The 22,737-nt window shown below is 41.8% G+C and overlaps 1 protein-coding gene across 1 annotated transcript in view; it reads right to left on the reverse strand.

The window, feature by feature from the left end:
- Positions 1 to 22,737, reverse strand: part of pear1 (platelet endothelial aggregation receptor 1) — a 50,437-nt gene that overhangs the window by 11,789 nt on the left and 15,911 nt on the right. The window contains exons 2-10 of the mRNA XM_080425440.1: positions 13,201 to 13,311; positions 12,570 to 12,671; positions 11,837 to 11,937; positions 9,276 to 9,368; positions 3,045 to 3,291; positions 1,549 to 1,654; positions 975 to 1,111; positions 655 to 867; positions 35 to 209 (exon numbers count right to left, since the gene is read on the reverse strand). Of these exons, the coding sequence (XP_080281566.1) occupies positions 35 to 209; positions 655 to 867; positions 975 to 1,111; positions 1,549 to 1,654; positions 3,045 to 3,291; positions 9,276 to 9,368; positions 11,837 to 11,937; positions 12,570 to 12,671; positions 13,201 to 13,307 (1,281 nt within the window). The 5' untranslated portion in view covers positions 13,308 to 13,311. The remainder of the gene's footprint in view (positions 1 to 34; positions 210 to 654; positions 868 to 974; positions 1,112 to 1,548; positions 1,655 to 3,044; positions 3,292 to 9,275; positions 9,369 to 11,836; positions 11,938 to 12,569; positions 12,672 to 13,200; positions 13,312 to 22,737) is intronic.

Raw genomic sequence — 22,737 nt, forward strand, 5'->3', positions numbered from 1 at the left:
ACTTCCATGATGCCATGATGGCTTCTTCACTCACCGTATACCCAGGGGCACACTGGCAGCGCCCGCTGGCACCGTCACACACGCCTCCATTCACACACAGGCAGGGTTCTAGGCAACCGTGTCCGTAGTAACCGTGAGCACAGGTCTCGTTGCAGTACAGCCCCGCCCATCCTGGCTGGCATGTGCACTCGCCTTTCATTGGATGACAGCTGGCCAATGATAACAAAGGAAAACAGTTGATCCATGAGCACATTAAGCATACTCATAAGTGGTATGAGGGGGAGTCAATCCCCTGCCGGCTGCTGGCCAGCGGAGATCCATTCTCTGTATTCAAAATTTTACTTTAAAGTATAGTATTGGCATCAAAATATACCAAAGTAAAGGTACTGAAATTTGTGAGCTTGCAGATCAGCCATTTTTGTGGTTAATGTAGTTTTGTAATAATAATCTAAACATGCAAAGTAACTTGTAACTAAAGTTTTCCAATAATTGTAGTGGAGTAAAAAGTACAATATTAGCCTCTGAGATGTAGTGGAGAAGAAGTATAAAGTATCGATAAATGGAAATACTTCAGTTAAGTACCACAAAATTATACTTAAGTACACAGTACTTGAGTAAACGTACTTTCCACCTCTGCTCAGCACCAAGACCTACCTGAGTGTGTGCTTGTCTTGGCACAGACACGTGCGCTCACAGTGGAGGCCATAGCTGCCATGGGGACACATCCTGTCCCGGCACTGTGGCCCTCTGAAGCCCGCATCACACAGACAGCCTCCGTCAATGTTGTAGCAGCGTGCACCATTAGCACAGTCACACGCACCTTTACAGTCCAGACCGTAAGTTCCTACCGAACACTCCTCACTGCATCTGAGGGACAAAAGCCAAAAGTTACAGTAAAGCGACAGGAAAACACCCAGACAATAACAATTACTGGGGACAAGCAACTCCTAGAGTAGAAGTAGAAAGACACATACCTGTTTCCAGTAAAACCCTCAGCACACTGGCACTGCCCTGTTTCCGGGTCACAGTGGCCCCTGTTGTGGCACATACATTCTTGGGCACAGTTAGAGCCGAACCTTCCCTCCGGACAGCGCTCTGTACACACAGCACCCTGTGGGGCAACATAGAAAAGGAGTTTGAGAGAGATGGAGAGATCTGAGTCTCAGCTCAATTATCTTCATTCTTTGAATTATTCTTCTTAGCATGCCGGTGTCGCGCACTGAAAATATCTGACCTGATTCGCATCAGGTGTAAGAAAAAAGGAAATGTGGGAAATGTGGATTACAACAATGTATCTGTACCTATAATAAAATGCACTCATGATAAGTGTAGGGTGTTTCCAAAAACGTTTCCAAAAATAGGTGGGTGACGTGCTGACAAGCAAACTCATTCACTAGATTGTGAAACATCAGTGCGCTGTACGCCCTGGGATCTACTCCAGATGAAAACAACACATTCCACCTCAGACCACGTTTCAAATTTGGAACACATTAGGAATTTCATCAATATCAGGGGCCAACCTAACATCTGTAAAACATTAAAACTTACCGTCCATCCAGGGGGGCAGGCGCAGACACCTTTGCCCTGGCAAATACCCCCATTCTGGCACGGGCATCGAAGAGGGCATCGTTTCCTTGGGCACGCCTCCTCACAGCTGGGGAGCAGAACAGACGCAACTGTTAATAAGAACTTACAGGGGTATGTTAGTCAAAACATTGAGCAACAACATTTCACACAGTGCAGTATGACATTCTTGACAGATTAACTAAATGTTTTGGCTCTTTAGGTATAGAGAACAAATGTTTTTCTATAAATTGGCCACATTTAAGAGTAATCTACTGATGTCACCACTCACTGGCCGGCGAGGTTTGACTGTTCTGACAGGGGTCGAGCTGGGAGGCTAGTGCTGCATGCAATAGCAGTGTGGAACACAGGGCTTTTGTTAAATTTGATGTACAGTACTGAATCCTGAGCCAGCCTTTTATAGCTATACATACATTATCATTTGAAATACAGCTGGTCCTGTACGGATCTTCTGGTGGCCCTATTTTGGGCACCTCATCATAGGCAAAATTTCAATTTCAACTGTAAATAGCAGATCTACACGGTCACAACGCACCATGATATGATGCGTTGTGAGCTTGTCGATCTGCTATTTTCATACAACACAACACAAGGCTCAAGTGGTTAAATCTCCCACTGTGGGGGCCCGACAGAACTCTCTGATGCACATTGGAAGAACCTAGGGCAAAGTAACTGACTTCAAACACAAACTACGCCCCAAGGGTCTCCACACTTAGTTGTGCGAGCCAGACAATGTTTTTTATAAAGCTGTATTGTGTTTTAAAATTGGCTGCTGCTGACTATAAAGTCCTTTCACTAATACCTAGTGGCTAAGTTTTCATTCCCTACTCATCCACAGGGGCTTCTAAAACACAGGGCGGTAACTGATGACTCATGGAACAGCATGGCCCATCAGGGTCCTTTTTCCTCTATAAATGTAGCATTAGTGGAAGAACCAAATTATGCTGCAGCCTGTGCCAGGAGGAGGACGCCTAATATGCTGTTGTCCGCTTGTTTATAAAATCAAGTTACTAAGCTGTCATATAATGAAGCGTCTGTAAAAACACAAAACTCCAATTTCCAACTTCCACTTTGTTGCTTAAATTTAAGGTGAGCATGTTACTTTAAGAGAACGAGTTTCTTAACCAACTTAAACCTGATAAACTTCGTTGACCAGGGTTCCCCAGGGATCTATACTTAGCCCCCTCCTTTTTTCCGTCTATACCAAATCTCTTCACCAAAAATAGCCAATCTACAGTCTCACAACTTGCAACGTGATGCATTGTGACACATTGTGATGCATTGTGAGCTTGTAGATCGGATATTTCCAACGACTGTTCACCCCAGAGTATGGACGCCAGGCTCCAAGTGGTAAACACAAGGGCCCCTAAAGGCCATTGAAAAATCTGTGTATATTTTCAGATGTAAGGGAGTTACCTGTGATATATAGCATTTTGTAAATATTTTTAGGTAATGCTTACAGTGTTCCAGTGAATCCCTCCCGACACTGACACTCTCCAGTTGCTTTGTCGCACGACCCCCCTGTTCCACACGTGCACCTCTGCAGACAGCCCTTGCCGAAATTGCCGGCCGGGCAGGGGTCCTCGCAGTATCGCCCTATGTATCCTGGCGGACACTGGCAGGTTCCCTTGACTGGGTCGCAGAACGCTCCGTTCTCACACTTACACTCCTGACTGCAGCTCGGACCCCAGTGTTTGTCATCACACGCTGGAAGATATAATGGCACAGAGAAAACATCTATGAAGAATCTTGATGACGACCAGAGGTGGAAAAAGTACTCAAATGTTTTACTTAAGTAAAAGTATCAATACTGCAATGTAGAAGTACTCTGTTACAAGTAAAAGTCCGGAATGTACTTAAAGTACCAAAAGTAAAAGTACTAAAATGTTTGAAAATAGCAGATCTACAAGCTCACAACGCGTCGCGATGTGACGCGTTGTGAGCTTGTAGATCGGCTATTTTCAAATAGCCTAGGTATAAAATAGGGCTAAATTGATTAATGTATGTTATATAACGTAATAATTTATATCTGCAAAGTAACTAGTAACTAAAGTTTTCAAATAATTGTAGTGGCGTAAAAGTACAATATTTGCCCCTGAGATGTAGTGGAGTAGAAGTAAAAGCACGGAAAATTGGAAATACTCCAGTAAAGTAAAAATTCCTCAAAAGTGAACTTAAGTACAGTACATGAGTAAATGTACTTAGTTACTTTATACCACTGATGACGACTTAATAAGGAGCTGGTCCTTAGCTCAGCCAAGGTTTGTTTGGTCTTGGATCCTGATCCTGCTATACTCCTATTGAACAGCTGCCTTTTTAGTAATATGATTATATGATGAATTTTGACTGTGATCTTTATTGCAAATGGTGGTGTATTACACTGCAGTTTTGCTCTATTGGGTTAGGGTTATGAATATCACTTTCTTAACCTTTATTCCTCCAGGTTTGCATGCTCCTTTATTGCTACAATGTGCTTGATATTAATACAGCCTTTCTACACATACACCTGCCAGCAGTTGATTTTCATGGAGGGGAAACTGAGCATTTGCCATTAGCCCAGCTTTAGTAACCTTTAGGCTACTGCCCCCTCTGGCAACTAACGATATCAACAACCCAGAAGCAATTCTGAAATGTAGGACCTCAAATATCAGAGTTAGCTCAGGCGCACTAAAGTTGTAGACACAGAAATTGTTATTGTTATTTTATGCATTAAGAGTATGGTGATATGATGACATTATAAAACCCAACTCAGTTAAACAAGCAAGAATCCAATTTTATTAAATTCTATTCATATCATGGGGACTTTCATATCAAGCAAAGAATAACAGAACAGGAACAAGGTCACTATCGCCAAGAGAAGGACAGTGCAAGTGATCACTCCCTCAGGGCAATATATCTTCTCCATGTATAGTCACGGCTCTCCAACCAACCGTGATGTCCCTTCCACTTCCAAGTCAGCCCTTAGCTCAGGGAGTGTTATATTACCAACATATGATTTACAATTGACAGTGCAATTTGCATGGAGCCAACAAGACGAACGAGGTTAAAGTGGTTAATTTTACAGCAGTCTTTAAGGGGTTTAACCTGCCATGGTGAGTCGCACAGGGTTTGGATTTCAATGACAGTGAAGAGAGTTCAGGACATGCGGATCATTGTATAAGTAATGAAATTAGTCATGGATGCATTCCTCAGACGTCTCATCAATAACTCAAACTGTCGCAGGTGTGAAACAGGTCGGAAGAAACCTGAAATACAAAACTAATATAAAAATATATTTAAAAGTAATAATAATTCCAAGTTAGGCAGTTTTTGACCACATGACATTTGGAAAATGTGTCTTTTTCCACACAGAATAGCATCTGTTTCTTGACACAAATTCTCAGCAAAGAGTCTTCAGCCACAGCCTTGCCCACCTATCTTCCACCCACCTATATCCCCTCTCTGCCACATGCACGGCCTGTCACAGCTTTGAAAAGTACAAGGACTTCCTTGACCGTTACATAGAGGGATAAAGTACAGCCAAATTTGGCTTGGAGCAGAAGCAGTCCCACAGAATGCAATGTTTATTGCTCCAACTCAGAGCAGGACTGTTCCCTCTTTTGTTTAAACGAATCACAGGTTCACTTGTTCTGTGTGGGCATGCAAGAGGGTTTCTGGTAGACTGTGTGTCACACTGAGTTATAAGAAACTCAGCTGGAGTGACGATAATATTTACACTGGCATTCTCTAGGATGGCAACGTTGGTCAACTGAACAAGTCTATAGGGTCATCAACATGGGGGCTAAGGGCTGACAGAGCCAGGCATCATGGATCGGTGAACGTGTGAATAGTACTAGATTGGACAAGTGATTTATTTGAGAAACTGTACTAAGCCCAGCTGGCAGGGCACAAGCTTTCTGGTGAAACGAGATTTCCCAGACCTGTTCTCAGAAACAGGCCATCTGTATGTTATTTTCATGTGAGCACCAAAGTACATTGTTTTCTCTGATACGATGTTTTATCATGTAAAGTGCACATTGTTTTTGCGTCGTGTTACTGGCTTCAGTGGCTTGGTTGAAACACTTGCCCTATATGGAGATTGACGATCTCTCCCAAGTTGGTGCATCATACTGTAGAAGACTGGCATCGAAGTACTCTGATAATCGGCACTAACTGTGCTACACTAGTTGCCATAATGCGCAAGTTCGGTTTGCAGTCGGTGAATGGTCTGTTCCATGGTATTCAGAATGTACTGTTTATTTATGTACACAGCGATATTTGCCATTAGGATATGAAGATGCATGTAAACATCTCATCCCTAATGCGGCCTTCACAGGGATATGAGCTATTATTCGGAATATTTCATGCATGTAAAATCACTGATTGATGTGCACATTAGTACTGGCAGCTCTTCACTGTGCTTTATGCGGAATGCACAATGATATGGTGGGAAAATTCCTCTCTTTCCCCAGTGTATTTTCCAAGTGGTGGTGTAGCTCTCGCCTGTGTCCAAGGCAAGCTCCACATAATCTCCCGGGGATCTAACGCGGATTGGTTGAAACACTGGCCTGTGTTTTTGTCTTGATCTAGCGCTCCTATTAAAAATCGATTTCAAAACGAGGCATATGGCCAAAAAGCTAGCCAACACTTTACCCTCACTTTGTCTGGCACCCTAACATGCACATTCCTTATCTTATTTAGATAATCACCATTACCGCCGCCATCATCTTTTTTTCCCCGGTCCTTCGCGTCATTTCTAAAACATCTGTCATGGGTTTCCTACTTTATCTCTACATGCAACTCTCCTCCCTTCTACGCTTTTGTGTACAGTGCCAACACTATGCACTCTTCACTGTCTTCTTTGCACCACCTTCTGTGTTTCTTTTGTGTCCACACAGTACTAAAGAGCATTCACCATGAAAACCTCAGGCCCTCTTCTCTTTCCCTCAGCCAGATAGCTCAACACACAGGCATCCAGGAAGTGTCAGCTCACATTCTGCCAGTAAGGCTCTATTATGGCTCTACTCATTGGGGCCAAGGCTTAAGTTCTGTCCAGAGAGAGAGCGTGAGAGAGTGAGAGAGAGTGAGAGTAGGGAGAGGGGGAAGGAAAAAGAGAGGAGAGAGACCACAGAGGGGTTTAATTTGGGGGTAGGAGGAGAGAGATTGAGAGAGTATATGGGAAAGGGAGCAACAGGGAGAGAGAAATAGATAGAGGGTTAGGGAAAGGAGAGGGAAGAAATAATAGAGGAGAGAGGGGGGAGAAATTAGAGTGCAGGAGAGAAGGAGAGGCATAGCAAAGAAGTAAGTAAGAGAGAGAGAGAAAGAAGGGAGAAGGGGGATGACGAGAGAAAGTGTAGGGTAGATGGGACAAGCAGAGAGAATAGGGTAACATTTTCCATTTCCCCTTCCTGTCATCTGATTCAACTGCTGCCCGTACAAACTAAACCCCTCTCTCTCTCTCTCTCTCTCTCTCTCTCTCTCTCTGAGAGGAGAGGGGGAAATGGAGGGAGGCGCACGCACTGTACTATTGACCCTGCTGAGTACCATGCAACAGGCTGATGTTTACAACGTTAGACAAAAGTAGTGGAAAACTTCATTTTGATGAAGCAACACGATTCCCAAAAGATCTCATTTGACTTTGATGGTGCACATTGTTTGGGTTTATTGTATTTAACCCATTAAGACCCGAGGCTGATTCTACAAATTCCTTCTGAATCAGTGCTTCTCACACTTTCAAGATTTTCCAAAAATTATCAAAAATAGCAGACGTACAAGCTCGCAGCGCGGCACGAAGTGACGTGCTGTGAGCTTGTACATCTGCTATTTTTGAATAGCCAATGCAAAAATCTAAAATGCTGCAGATGCTTTCCCGGTTTTAACGGGTTAAAGTAATTTCATGGTAAAAAAAAAGAAAACCCTAACAACTCACACTTCATATTGTTGCCAGGAGTTATAGCAGCAGTCTTTTTTCTGCTGGCTTTTGTTTTTACAAACAGTTAACCAAAAGCAGTACAATTATGACATGTACAGAAGAATGAAGTCTAATGCATGTCTTGTGTTGAATGGCACCGGAATAATTGGTTTTGTTTTGTGCAAGTTGTTCTTATGTGTTGCATTGAAGGTTATTTGTGGAAGGATGCTTGTGTGGCAATAAAATTAACTTTTATCTAAATGATGATATTATGGTTTCACTACATAGCTGAGGAGGACTTAACCGATCTTAATGAAGCTAATAGTCAGCAAATAGTTGCAAACCGTGCTCGGCTTGTGTGTGTGTCTGTGTGTGTCTCTGTCTGTGTGCACTGCCTGTGTGCAGCCAAGTAAATGTCCAATATAGACGTACCATACATCAAATGAAAGGTCTTTGAAAACTGAACACACCTGTCAAGGTTGCGTTTAAGCCCGCCCCTTCCCCCGGAAGCCACGCCCCGGAGAAGGCTCCTAAAAACACCCATTGAAACCCCATGTTAAATGAAAAGTGCCCGAATCGCTCCGAAACTTTTTCTACCCGGAAGTGGGTGAAACAGGCACTTCAAACACTTTGTTGAATTGTTCAAAAACATTCAAAGTTTTTCTTTTGTGAATTTGTATTTTTCTAAGATGCTCCTTTTAACGCAGATTTTTCTAGTTTTTTTTTTCATTGGTTACTTTTTTTTAAATAATTTGTTTTAATGAATTAAGCAAAACAGAGCCAGATACAGTAAAAAAAATATGATTTTTTGGGGGGGTGGCCAATAACTAATACAATGGTGTGTTTTTAGCCTTATTTTTGCCACATCTAGAAAAAACATACATTTCTATCCACCCACTTCTCTACAATTGCTCATTCCTTTCTATTCTTCTTATTGTTATTTTCAAGCTGCGTTCGCTTCCCGCGTTCACGCGTCTTACTTGTTATCAAATTCAGTCTACTGTTTACAAAACTACACTCTGGATTCCTTTAGAGATACTGACTTGACTTAAAGCAGTGTTTTTCAGCCAACGTAGAAGAATGGATGTTGGAACAGAATTTGAAGTAGAGATATTAGTATCATTATTATTGTGAATAATCATAAGATGAAAAATGGCAACTGACAGTGAGGGGAGGAGGAAGGTAGGACATGTTGTCCTCCTGGACTATTAAACTTGTTTCTGGAAGGAGGTTGACAGCAATGACACAATGTGTTGTTCAGTGTGTTCGCTAATGCTCCCTCTCTGTTTCCATTGGATGGGTGTCCTGTGTGATGGAGCCGTGTGTGACAATCAGCCATTTGACTAGTGGCCATTTAGTTGTGTATGCAAGTAAGTGCGTGTGTATATGTGTGTGTGTGTGTGTGTGTGTGTGTGTGTGTGTGTGTGTGTGTGTGTGTGTGTGTGTGTGTGTGTGTGTGTGTGTGTGTGTGTGTGTGTGTGTGTGTGTGTGTGTGTGTGTGTGTGTGTGTGTGAGTGCACTCATACACAGTTAATGTATCCATTTGTACATTATCAGAGTAAAATTTACATGGAGGATTATTATCGTTAAATTTGTTGGTGTATTTGCGAGAGGAGAGAGAAAGAAGGAGAGAGAGACAGAGAGAAAGAGAGAGAGAGAGAGAGAGAGAGAGAGAGAGAGAGAGAGAGAGAGAGAGAGAGAGAGAGAGAGAGACACACAGAGAGAGACACAGAGAGAGACACAGAGAGAGACACAGAGAGAGAGAGACAGCAAGAAACAGAGAGTGAGTTGATATACACACCACTGGAGCAGTCGTCTCCTCGCCAGCCTCCTTCACACTGGCAGCGATCTGGGGCGACACATCGTCCGTGGACACACTCCTTGGTGCAGCGAGCTGATGATGAAAAACACATTTTACACCCGTTCTGACACACTGGGATGGTCAATATGACTCAATAAGTGGTACATATTCAAAAGGCCAGTCATAGTGCTCAACAAGAGGGTGCGTCATCAAAAAGTAATGTACAATAACACGGAGGTTAAGAAAAATGCCCAAAGCCACAAAACAGTAGTAAGGTTTGGATTATTTATCAATAACCACACATATCAGGGTGTATAACCTTATTCCAGAAGATATTAATCATTCTATATTCAATTCTTTCACAGGTGTCATTTATAGTAAAACTTCTGTGCACTGTATGTGATTAATAAAAGTACAGTTCACCACTTTAAACCTATTATACTTCATTGACAAGAGTCCCCCAGGGGTCTATACTAGGCCCCCTCCTTTTTTCCCTCCACACCAAATCTCTTTGCCGAAAATAGCCAATCTACAAGCTCACAGGTACTGTATAAGCTCGCTTCTCTAAAACTGTTTTATGCATTATAATCGCTTCCAGAATCTATTCCAAACATCACAATAGAGCAGTGGTTCTCAACCAGTGGGCCCAGCTAAAACATTATGGAGAGTTGGTAACCAAATGGACCCTTATAGATCTTTAACTCTTGAGAAAGAAAATGAATTTTAGCATTTACTCTCTCAGAGTTAAATTATTGTTAAACATCTGCATGACTTAATTAAAGAATTGTTATTTTTCATCTCTCCTATGGTACCACAGCATGGAATTGTGGACAAAATCGTATCCAATGATAACAAAATATTCTACGTTTTGAGTCTAAATCTCATCAAATGGTGGATCCATGGCTCATATGCCGAATAAATAATGGATCTTGATATGAAAAAGATTGAAAGCCACTGCAATAGAGTGATGCCAGATGAACAGCTGGACTCAACCATGTGATCCAAGTCACGGCTCTGATGTTAGCTGGGGTTTCATGCCAGTAAAAGGCGCTTCCTCTCAGGGTGGGCTTCCAACCAGTTTCAACCTCACCAGTCCTGCACTCGCCAGCAATAAAGAGCTGCTCCACGACGCTAATTCAGAAAAGGTTGGAGTCACTTTCTAAAACAATGTTTTATTTATAGCCCTAATTCTGTTTTGTAATTCACATCGGACTGCTTTGCTTTTCTTACTGACTTTTACTGAAAATGCTGTTCAACTACAAAAGTACATCTCTATTCACTATTAATCACTAATCAATATCGTTATTAAAATGCCCACTTGCCCAGGGTATTCCTTGTACTGGAGGCGTGACTTTAGGAAACTTCTTTAGTTCTGTGCAGAACTAATCACATTATTATCATACGTCATTTTGTGGGGGTTTTATTCAACGCATCATACAGTACCATGGGTGCAAACGTTTATCATAGGTTGGTTACCAAAACTTAATAGGCAATGACATGGCTGTGCTCTAGCCATGTACATGTACAGTAGCTACACATAGTCAGTAAGCCTGCCTAACCCTGTTAGTACCATACTCTATCCATAGAGGTACGCTGGGTATGGAACCCATGATCCTAGAAGCATTAAAGGGTTAGTTCAGATTTTTTTAGTATTTTCTGTAGGAAATACTTACCATTAATGTAGTGGTTGCAAAGGTATTAATTGATTGCCCGAGTCCCGTGGTCAGAGTTATGGTCCGGTTCTGATGAATATGAAGTAGTTCCGGTAGATTAGTAGATTTGGTGGGGGCCGCTCATTAAAAATAAATTAATTAAAAAAACTAGCGTCATTTGTATTGTTGACCTATTTCTACCATATAGAGCAGGTTTCGTTCAATTTCGACCCCTCTGTCACATGGTACTATTTTTTGTGTCATATATTTTGTTCGTGAGTAGGCTGCCGCGGCGCAGTGATTCTGGACACAAACATTAGTACCATGTGACAGAGGGGTCGAAATTGAACGAAACCTGCTCTATATGGTAGAAATAGGTCAACAATACAAATGACGCTAGTGTTTTTAATTAATTTATTTTTAATGAGCGGCCCCCACCAAATCTACTAATCTACCAGAACTACTTCATATTCATCAGAACCGGACCATAACTCTGACCACGGGACTCGGGCAATCAATTAATACCTTTGCAACCAATACATTAATGGTAAGTATTTCCTACAGAAAATACTCAAAAAATCTGAACTAACCCTTTTTCCGCATGGTTAGCCAATCTACAAGCTCACAACGCGTCGCAACGCGACGGGTTGATTTGGTAGAGAGTGAAAGCGCTTGTAAGATTTGGTAGAGAGTGAAAAAAAGACTGTAACAAGTATGTTCTTTACAGGTCCGTTTTACCAATTATAGAGGGTTTAAGTGAATTGATCCCAGTGCATGACTGAGGACAATTTCACGATAAATTATTATCACGATAAACGATAATAACGATTATAGTCCCATCCCTATTTAGGACAGCAGGATCACTGAGGAGTGAGTTCACATGATTCCACAATAAATAAGACTACTCACGGACACATCTGTCCCTGCTCTCGTAGTAGCCTGGGCAGCACTGATACCTCCTGCGATAGTCCATCTTCACTGCCTGTCTGTAGGCTGTCTTGTAGGTGATTCTAAAAACAATCAAATGCAGTGGTGTAAAGTAACTAAGTACATTTTCTCAAGTACTGTACTTAAGTAAAATGTTGAGGTATTTCCAATTTTCAGTACTTTTACTTCTACAACACTACATCTCAGAGGCAAATATTGCACTCTTACTCCACAACAATTATTTGAAAACTTAAGTTACTAGTTACTTTGTAGATTTTAATTATTATTACAAAACATACATTAACCACTTCAGCCAATCAGCCCTATATACATTTCGGCCATTTGAAAATAGCCGATCTACAAGCTCACAGCCTTATTGTGAGCTTTAGAGCTGCTGTTTTCAAAAGATATTTATACATTTTATACATTTGAAAACTCGTGAAACGGGACATTCTGCATAATGAGTACTTTCTACCTTTGTATACCAAAACTTTTGTACTTTTACTCATTTTGAATTCCAGACTTTTACTTGTAACAGCGAGAATTTCTACATTGCAGTATTGATACTTTTACATGTAAAAAATGTGAGTACTTTTTCCACCACTGATCAAATGCAACATTTGCTGTGCTCCTCTGATCCACTCACGGCAGGAACAAGAAGAGAGTCATCAATAAAGCATGAAGCTACGTTATACACATATACAATATAAGATACCTGTGGCGGGTGCATCTGTATGATGTGCGGGGATCAGAGCAAGGCTCCTCTGTCACATGGTCGTACGGATGTGAGTACGACTCCTTCACTGAGGTGGTGTAGCTGAAAAGCAGAAAAAGTTGCACGCGGTCAACGGAAAATGTATGAATCATCGTTTGACTGGAAATGTTGATGTCTTTCAACTTGTTGATATCAATCTGCAAATGATGGTGCCTTGGAAAAACACACTGACGAATGACCCAAACATATAACTGTATTCTACAGTGCTTTGAGCTGCTTCTTTATTAGAACTATTGGCTATATCTTCATCATCTTGTGATATGTAATATATAATATGATTAGCCTATATTTAACAAGTGGACTGATAATGTATATCAGTCCACCTGTTAATTATTCTAAGTCTTAAAATGTAATGTAAATTAACTGCTCACTCGTTCTAATCAGAGAGGTGCTGTATATACAGTATAAAGAGTGCTGCTTACTCACTTAATGTGAAACTCTCCCAGGCAGAAGCTCTATACGCAATCTCACTGCTTAAACTGTCAATTCTAATCAAGGCTCTAAGCTGTGAGATTGTAGCAGCAAAGTATACCGTACAATTCAGTATTTGTTACAATTGAATAGAACTGACCTCTCCCATAGGCTGCACACATTAGGGTCTCTGGGGTTCAGAGACCAGGATTGTCCAATCATGGAGCTGAGAACCAGCAGGACGGCAAAGCTCCGCAGATAAAGCATGGTGCTGAGGACATAGAAGAACAATAAACAGTATGAATAGTCAAACAAACAAGTGTACAATTTTTCTTTGGCAACGAGAGCCAAGGGTCAAAATCTTAAGATTAACACTAGAACAAAAACATTCCTAGAGCACATTAGTCGTACACAGAGTCACAGACAGACAAACAAACAAAACAAAAAGTAGGTTCTTAGATCTTAGGCTTGTATACTGTTGCTTCAGATTCTTCAGATGTTTATACAATTTGCAATACATTATTCTTCTCAGAGTGACTTTGCTTACGTCGCTTAACCCATTAAGGCCCGAGGTTCCGATTCTACAAAACGTCTTCTAAATCCTAAAACAGTTTCATGAAACACTTATGTTAATAATATGTATTTGGCTGCCGACCCCCCATCCATTTGTGTTCCAGGGACCCCCAGAAGCAAAGATTTGAGTTAAACATGTTTAAATAAATAATTCAATATATATATTTTCAAAATTTTTCGAAAATAGCAGATCTACAAGCTCATATATCTGCTATTTTTGAATAGCCAAAGTGTAAAATAATGGTTTAAGTGGTTAGACAGACGGGTTCCCGGTTTTAATGGGTTAAGATATTACTAAACTGAAGAGTTTAGCATTTTTATCCCACACACAGTCTTTGATATTGACCCAAATACCTGTATAATAGTTTAGTAAGCTACATGTACTGTGCTGTCATATAGTGCAGCATAGAAACATTGCACCACTCCAGAACAACTGTCAAAAACATGTATTAACTCTCACCACATGCTTCTACCCTCAAACTACACTAGAATTGTTGACATTTTCTGTGCAGCACATCATATTTTCTAGCCGTACACAGTATCTTTGATTGAGGTTGTGTAACATTTCATAATCTAATGAATGGAAAGATTTATTGTGAACTTCTCTCTCTGCTGGTTGTAATGATATTCTTAGCTCCTATAAATTGTGGCAAGTATTTATCCCCCGTAAAAAGAGTTCATTAAACACTAAGCAGAGACGAGGCAATGAGCCAAACCTTAAGTGTTAACCCTGTCTGCATCTGCAAGTTGTCTTAATATGGTACATAGAAGACTGGCAAACAATAGGGAAGATAGACACGAGCAGAGGGAGAGAGAGAGAGAGAGAGAGAGAGAGAGAGAGAGAGAGAGAGAGAGAGAGAGAGAGGGGGGGGGGGGCAGAGAGAGATAGGTACTAGAGAGAGAGAGAGAGAGAGAGAGAGAGAGAGAGAGAGAGAGAGAGAGAGAGAGAGAGAGAGAGAGAGAGTGAATAAATGTGACTCCCAACTTCATCCTAGCCACCATCAATCAGAGAAGGAGTGAAGCCTCCACACTCCTCCATCTTCCCCTTCCACACTCCAACACCATCTGGATGTTATCAGTGTGTCAGGCCCAAGAGAGCGCCTCGTGAAGGGGACCCTTTTTAGGCTCTCAGGGAGCAACAGGGAGGCAATTCCCCAAAGAGAGACCCTTTTCCCCCTCAAATCTTCTGTGGAAATGGCCACAAGTTCATCAGCCCAGTGGTATGAGCCTTTCGAAAAGGCCATTGGTCCTATCGTGGGAATAGGGCCGTTTATAGAGAAGGGCACATCATGTCAACATAGGATTGGTCAGGCCTGTCCCCTCTGTTTTCCCAACAAGTCCCCTCTGACAGAGTTGCTGTACAGCTTCTCAAGTCATTCACCACCGAGAATTCAGTTATGTTAGGGCACTGCCACTGAATATCAGAGAATATTGTGGGTCAAATATGGAGAGAAAACGCTTACGAGAAAAAGAATATATGAGAAATTATATATGAGATATTTGAGATAATAATTTTTTTATCACTTTATGTATATTTTATATTTTACATTGTTGTCCTATTAACTTACTCCTTTTCCTTTGTTTCTTTCTCTGTTCTTATGACTATATTTTGTAACTGCATAAGTCTAAGGAAAATAATTTCACCCACCCTTTTACACCTGTAAACTTGTGATGTGACAATAAACTTGAAGTTAACATAATTTAGAATGGCACTACAGTGAAATATAGTAGCATTAAGTGAATAATAACAAATTTCCCTTTGCACTCAATATCCTTTAGGCACACTGGATAGAAACACCAATAAACGAACTGGCTACACTTCAGTTTCACCCCTATTTGACCAGTGCTGCCCAGAGTCTTGGCACAGTGAGAACTGTGACATAAATCTCTGTCCGCTCACTGATCTGCTGCTTTAGATATACACTCCCTCTCACTATACTCTCCTATTCACTGTCAAGGGCTAATTCACTTTTTGGCACGAATGCTAACGCCTAAGAAAGCCTTACCACAAAAACAGAATTTTATAAGAACAAGCGTATGTTTTTTATTAAGACGAGCAATCGACTTTACCAGCAACTTCATTGGACTTGGGGGTAAATATTTTTCATTACCTATTCTTTCTTTTTTTCTTTCCTTCTTTTTTCATTTTAATTGTGCTTCATTAGAGAAAGCCATCAAACCGCATGGGAATGCTTAAGTGCTGAGAAACAGAGCGGGGAAGGCCTGCTTAACGAGTGCAGACATGGAGAAGAGTTGTTTTGATGTCAAGCTCAGCTGCAGTTCACATTATATTATTTAGACTACCTTCAGGTTGGACGGTGAGTAGGTAGACGTCTGGCACTCCAGGAGGTACTATCATCACCTACTCCATTACAATTGTGCACTTTGTACTTTCATTGACTTTGTGCTCACTGGTAAGTTCATTATGTATAAAGGAGGTTTTCATTAAGTACAACCATAGCATCAATGTGTTCATGAAACACTTTGTAGCATACAAATGCAGGTGCTCTAAAACTGATAAATTGATTGGTCATTATTATGCAGCTCCACCCCCCACGACCCCCCCCCCCCATGATCATTGATTCCCGTCCTTGCCTCTGATTCAGATAGCACTCCACAGCCTCATTAAATTCAGCCCTAAGTTATCATTATTACCCATAAAAGTTCATTTTAAGACATCCATTTTCCAGACTGACTTCCTGATCTTTCTGTCTCAGTCAACCTTTGGCTATGTGGCAGAAAGTATCATTAAGAATCAAACTATCAATAATCTTGAGCTATCTGGCTTAAGGCTCTCGTTAGATATTCGTTTGGATATAATTTTTTTTACAGCTAACCTCTCGTATGCACTGGTAACACAAGGTGATACAGTACACCAGCTATACTGTTACTAGCCTACGTTAGGTTTGCTGCAACACTCTTTGGGTTCATTTAAAATGAGAAAAGCAGATGCTCTTATCCAGCTCGGTGAAACTTTCATGTGGGATTATAAAACAAATAGAGCATAGGAATACACACAGACTCAAACACACAATCTCTCTCTTCCTCTCTTCCTCCTTCCCTCCCTCTCTTTCATTTTCTCTAATTAGTTCATGGACTGATCATTTGTCTTCATGTTTTTGAACATGTTCCATACACAAAATGAGTCCCATAAGTTGACACGAGTACAGAGGGCCTATTTATAGTATCTGAGGGCTTTTTGCTAATTCATTGCTCTCTCCTCGGCCTATAATATCAAGACCTAAACTTGCGAGCCCACGCGTACAGCGATGTGTACCAACTGAAGAAAACTGTAACTCTCTTTCCATGACCGCACAGGGCTCTTCAATGAAAACATATCCCGAAAGAAAACAGATACATTTGGTTTTGTATTAATCTCACTAGACACTCTTACCCATGTTATTACCATATTCAATTTCAATCATGGCTTCTGCTGAACACATAAGTGCTGACAACTGAAAAATTATTTTGATTTGATTCCATGATCGAGAGCTGACTGTTCCTGAATCCTGACACATGAGCATTTCTTTCCTATTTAGACTATAGGCAGTCACTGCTAGCATGCTGTGATAGCACTTCCATCTTTGTGACCGAAACGTTGCTCCTCTCTCAATACATTTGCTCCTGTACCGTACCAGTTTGGCAGTGTGCAGGCGTATTCTTTTATTATTGATAAGCACTTCCATCTTTGACATGAAAGCAACAGAAGCATGATGCAAATCATGGATGAAGACCTTGGAGCAGCATCTTTGATCAACATTTACATGTTTGATTTATTTAACTTTAACTTATTCAAGAAGTCCCATCGAGATACAAGTCATACAAGAGACCTGGCCAAAATGGCATCAAACTTAAAGAAACAATTTAAAATGTTGAATGTATGACACATGACACTAAAATAACTTGAAATGTAATTCTAATCTAAAATTCCCTGACGATGAGCCTCAGAGCTGTGTTGTACAGTATACTGTACAGTATATGGACACGCCTCCAGACGACATTAGATTTTCGTACTCATCTTGGCATTCCATAATCTTCCTGATTAGGGAAAGTGAATAAGAGACTCCTAAGAGTACAGTAAGAGAGGAGTGTTTTTTTCTTCATGCTGGTGAAATTATACACACATGGCAGTAATCTAACTGTTCTTCCCCTGCATCCACTAATTTTAACCCCCCCCTTTCACATGCGCTATTTTCTCACTCTTTTATTTGCTGTGTTTCTCTCTTTCACTCTAACGGTCTATTTCTCCCTCTCCCCTATGCTCTTTAGTTGAAATACTAATTTGAAGTAGAAAATATTAGTCACCCTTTGGAAGAGAAAGTCGCAGAGGAAAGGAAAATAAAATAGAAGGAATAACATATTGCCTGTGCAGTGTGCACAGTGAGAAGGGAGGGGTGTGCGTGTGTGAAGTGTGTGAAGTGTGTGTGTGTGTGTGTGTGTGTGTGTGTGTGTGTGTGTGTGTGTGTGTGTGTGTGTGTGTGTGTGTGTGTGTGTGTGTGTGTGTGTGTGTGTGTGTGTGTGTGGGGGTGTGTGTGTGTGTGTGGGGGTGTGTGTGTGTGTGTGTGTGTGTGTGTGTGGGGGTGTGTGTGTGTGTGTGTGTGTGTGTGTGTGTGTGTGTGTGTGTGTGAGCCTCGGAGAAGAAAAACAGAGAAAAAGAGTGAGCCTCTGTGTCTGAGAAATATAGTGACAAAAATAGAGAGGAGACATAATATGACTGCATATGAGACCGGTGTCCCATAAAATAGATTAAATAGATCTACAGCATAGATCTACAGCATAGATGTAGAATACAGAAAACATCTAGAATTCCTATTTCTTCTTGTACTTCCACAGACAATTACCGTATTACAACAATAGAATGCATAAAAATGCACACGGCTTTAATCTTTATATAAACAAAATCTAACGCATATTTACATTTGGTGTAGAGCGGTCTAGAATTATAACACGAGGGCTGAGTTTTGGCCATAAAACATTGTGCTGAGTCATCTATCGCGTCATGTCAATTATTATTTCACGTTATACAAAAAGCAATCAACCCTCACCTCAACACCCAGTCACCTGCATGTTTTAATGTTATGGCCACTTGATGCAAGGGTAAAATAAAGTAACTTATTATCTATGTACTACTACACTTTGAGGTGGGGTAATTCGTTTGGCCACGTAGACTGGCAATGCTTCCGATAACAGACAAAGTGAAGCTCCGGATGATACATCTTGATGTTCCTAAAGTTATGAGATGAAGACAACGATGCTGGTGCAACATCTAGGCCACTGTCACCCTTTAGAATTAATTTAAATGATCAACCATCAATGGTATCAAAAGACTGTATTGTAGCCTCTATAGGAAAATCATGATCCTCATTAGGCCTATAGGCTTGTGTCATCAATTTACAATTCAACCTTTCGAACAACAAACCTATAAAACTTATTTGAGACTGAACCTGACAGAAACTGACAGCAGGAACGAATTAGAGCACTCCGTGTGACACACAACCACAGCCACGGGCCCCACTCCTGAGCCATGTGCCCTCCCCCCTCCCCACCCCCACTCCCGTCCCTCTCCCCACCCCACCCCCAAATCTATTAAAACAGAGTTACTGTAAACTGAGTATAAAACCCATAATCCTTTGCATCTGGGTTCTTGTCTTGGCGCACAGGGTAGGTTCGGATACGACCGCAGCTAGCTAGGCTGGCACTGCCATGCGCCACATGTTGGGTGGGTGGACTGGAGGGGCAGTACGGACCCTTAACAACACAATGTAGAAAAAGGGAGGGGGGGGGGGGACTATTCCATGCCACACCCAACATGTCAGCTCATGACGCTTGAAGACACACAATAAACTCCCAAAACACAGAATAATTTGTCCCATTGCTCTGGTCTATCCAGCGAAACAAAACTCCTAAATCCCAACGCATTTCATTGCGTTTACAGGAAGGCATCATATATGGTAAGAAGGTGGCACTGAACCGCACAGCTCAACCCCCCACACCCCACACTGGAAAGGTTTCTGGGTGGAAAACTCTTGACGGCTCATGGGCCGCTGACGGTTCTCGTGGGAGTTGCGTGACAAAAAGGATGATCTAGGAGGCGAGAGGAGGGGGAGGTTTCAGGGAGAGAACTTGGAGGTCTGCATTTCGCAGCATCTTTGGGTTGACCTATCGCCAAGATTAATGTATAAGCAAACAGGAGATATCTTGACTTTTTGACCTTTGAACTTTGGGAAATAGCAAACACAATTGCACTAGCTGTTTCTTTTGTCTCTTTTTGTAGACTAGATATTATCATGAGTTGAGCTCTGGCCTACTCCGTAATTCCATCCTAGAATTATGTCAGCAAATCCATCCATCCATCCATCCAATCCATGTATCTTCAGTATGCTGCCATCAGCTCGATAATTCATTTCAATGTGCTAATTCAAAGGACATACATGAAATCTATTAAATAAGTAACTCATGGCTATATTATTATTGTTAACAGTGTATGTATTCTATACACATATTCCATAGCCTGGAGGTTTAGTGGGTCTGAAGTTATTAGTTCAAATAAATGACCTAGTTGTCGTTGAGATATTTGAAAGATATTTTTCACACACACACACTCACAGACACAGACACAGACACAGACACAGACACACACACACACACACACACACACACACCAACCCGATCTCCAGAGATTACCGTAACATTGCACGGAACGAGTGCACTTCATTCCGTGGATAGCCGCCTCGGAACTCCCGAATTGCGTGCATATGTACGGCGCTCCCTTTGTGACAAAACCATTTCGGAGGCGCGCAGTCACAGGCGAACTGTCACCCCGTGAAGGACCACCGAGGGAGCTAAGGCGACCGAGTTGCCGTCCTGAACGGTGTGACGTTCGCCTGTGCCTACTCAGCGCCGTTTGAGTTATGTACCGATAGGCACAGAATCGTAATTTTTTTTGTGGGGACTGCTCTGCTTCCGGGTTTTTCCGGGTTGCGACTGGTTACGCCCACCGTGGGACTCGCCGTACATATGCACGCAATTCGGGAGTTCCGAGGCGGCTATCCACGGAATGAAGTGCACTCGTTCCGTGCAATGTTACGGTAATCTCTGGAGATCAGGCTGCACACACACACACACACACACACACACACACACACACACACACACACACACACACACACACACACACACACACACACACACACACACACACACACACACACACACACACACACACACACACACACACACACACACACACACACACACCTGAAAACATAATATCCACCCTACTTGGTGGAGATGATCAGGCAATTATGGCAGTAATGGAAAAAAGTGAATGCAAAAAACTGTGTCATCCCTGTGGCAACTTCAGTTCACATTTGACGAGCATACTCTACTTGTGGCTGTGGACACTCTGCTCTGTGCAGAAAAACAGGATAAATGTACCCCCCTCCACCCCCACCCCCCACTAAACATTTGTCCAAGTTTAGGTTCCAGCGGGAACCAACAATTGCTAGCTCCACAATTTTGCTGGCCACCAGGTCTGAGGTCACTTCTCCCCTTGAATATCAAAGGGAAGAAGAGAAGGAAAAAAAAAACGTTGGGTCAGGGAGGTTGCAAAGCATGATGGTCACACCTATTCCTGTAACGATATTGAGCAGCTACAGTAGCAGTTATCCACTTCGACTAAACCCTACTGTATATTCTTCTTTGACCAGAGTCCCCCAGGGGTCTATCACGCTCCTTTTTTCACCTTTACTCCAAATATGTTTGCCGAATGTTCTCCCCCGAATAGGGATGCTAGTGCTCATGTTGTGAAAGCGGTAGGGAATTTTGCGCTCTAAACTCAAGGCTGAAAACAGTGTTGATGATGGTCTGAAGAACGAAACGTCCACTCTCTGTGACACTTTATTTCACCATGTAACTTTTTGCACTTTTGTAAGTAAAGGACTATTTTTTCATTGTTCAGTGTGCAAGCCTTTTTGTTGTTTAGCGTCCAAGTTGTTACATAAGCTAGAGTACAACCAGGGGCGATGGTGGTGGGTTTGTGTTGGAGTCTGTCTTCATGAGTGTGGTCATGGGGTATTGAGGGTACTGGTGTGTTGAGAGCTTATGTTCCCCAACAGTGATAGAGAACAGAGCCTGTGAATAACAGAGGCTAGGATGATAACGTCACCATGGCGACACTGTTGTTTTGCACCAAATGAAAACTTCAGCATGAATTCTACAAAGTAGTACAGATACAGTAAGTCACCTGTGGAATATATGCCTGACTGTAGCCTTTTAGTTTAAAAATATGTTTCTCTCTCTCTCTAAGTTCTGAATACATTTCAGGGAGTATTTTTCCCCCACAGATTGGATGTTATTTTGTAATAATACCCTTGCAAACACATCTAATGCATTTGTCCTTTTGACCAAAGTCTCTTCATATGTCTGACAACAATACCCGTCATTTCCTGACCAACACAATGTGCTCAGTGCTGACATGCAAAAATACAAAAGTGCCAATGAAAGAAACTTTACACAATAAGTAGGGCTACTCTTTGCAGATGTGGTTTTTGTCTGACAACAGCAGCACACTTTTCTTTTCTTTTTTTGTGGTTGTTGTGTTGGGCTTCTGGCCAATGTGAGGCCTCTTCTCTCTGCCTCTTCGCTCCCTGTTGCAACTCCCCAATTGAGTGGAGACTTGTGCGCTCTCGTGCACAAGCCCACAGTGCAAACTGCCTCTCGGTCCTCCACAGTCCAGACCATAACCACAGGCAGAATGACTGTGGCTTTATCGGTCAAAGAAAGTACAGGGATCCGCACAAACAAAATCAAACACTCAAAACCAAACACGCGATGACAAATACACAAACTTGCACATTGACAGAAGAGCACATAATTATACATACAAGCACACCTTAATTGAACATCACTATTGGTCTTTTAAATAAGCTGTGTGTTTTAAACCACTTAAGAGTGCAAAATGGTGGAAAACCCAAAATGGAGGCCCAGGCTGAGGTTTCAGAAGGACATGACCATACAGTGCTGTAATTATATGTACCGTAATGCTCTGTGGATCATAATGTGTGCACAGACACGTGGGACCCTTGTAAAAAAACACAGCTTCTCCAGAAACCATAACCAAAAA

Source organism: Gymnoscopelus braueri, assembly GCF_963280865.1.
Source record: "Gymnoscopelus braueri genome assembly, chromosome: 4".
Lineage (NCBI taxonomy): Eukaryota > Metazoa > Chordata > Actinopteri > Myctophiformes > Myctophidae > Gymnoscopelus > Gymnoscopelus braueri.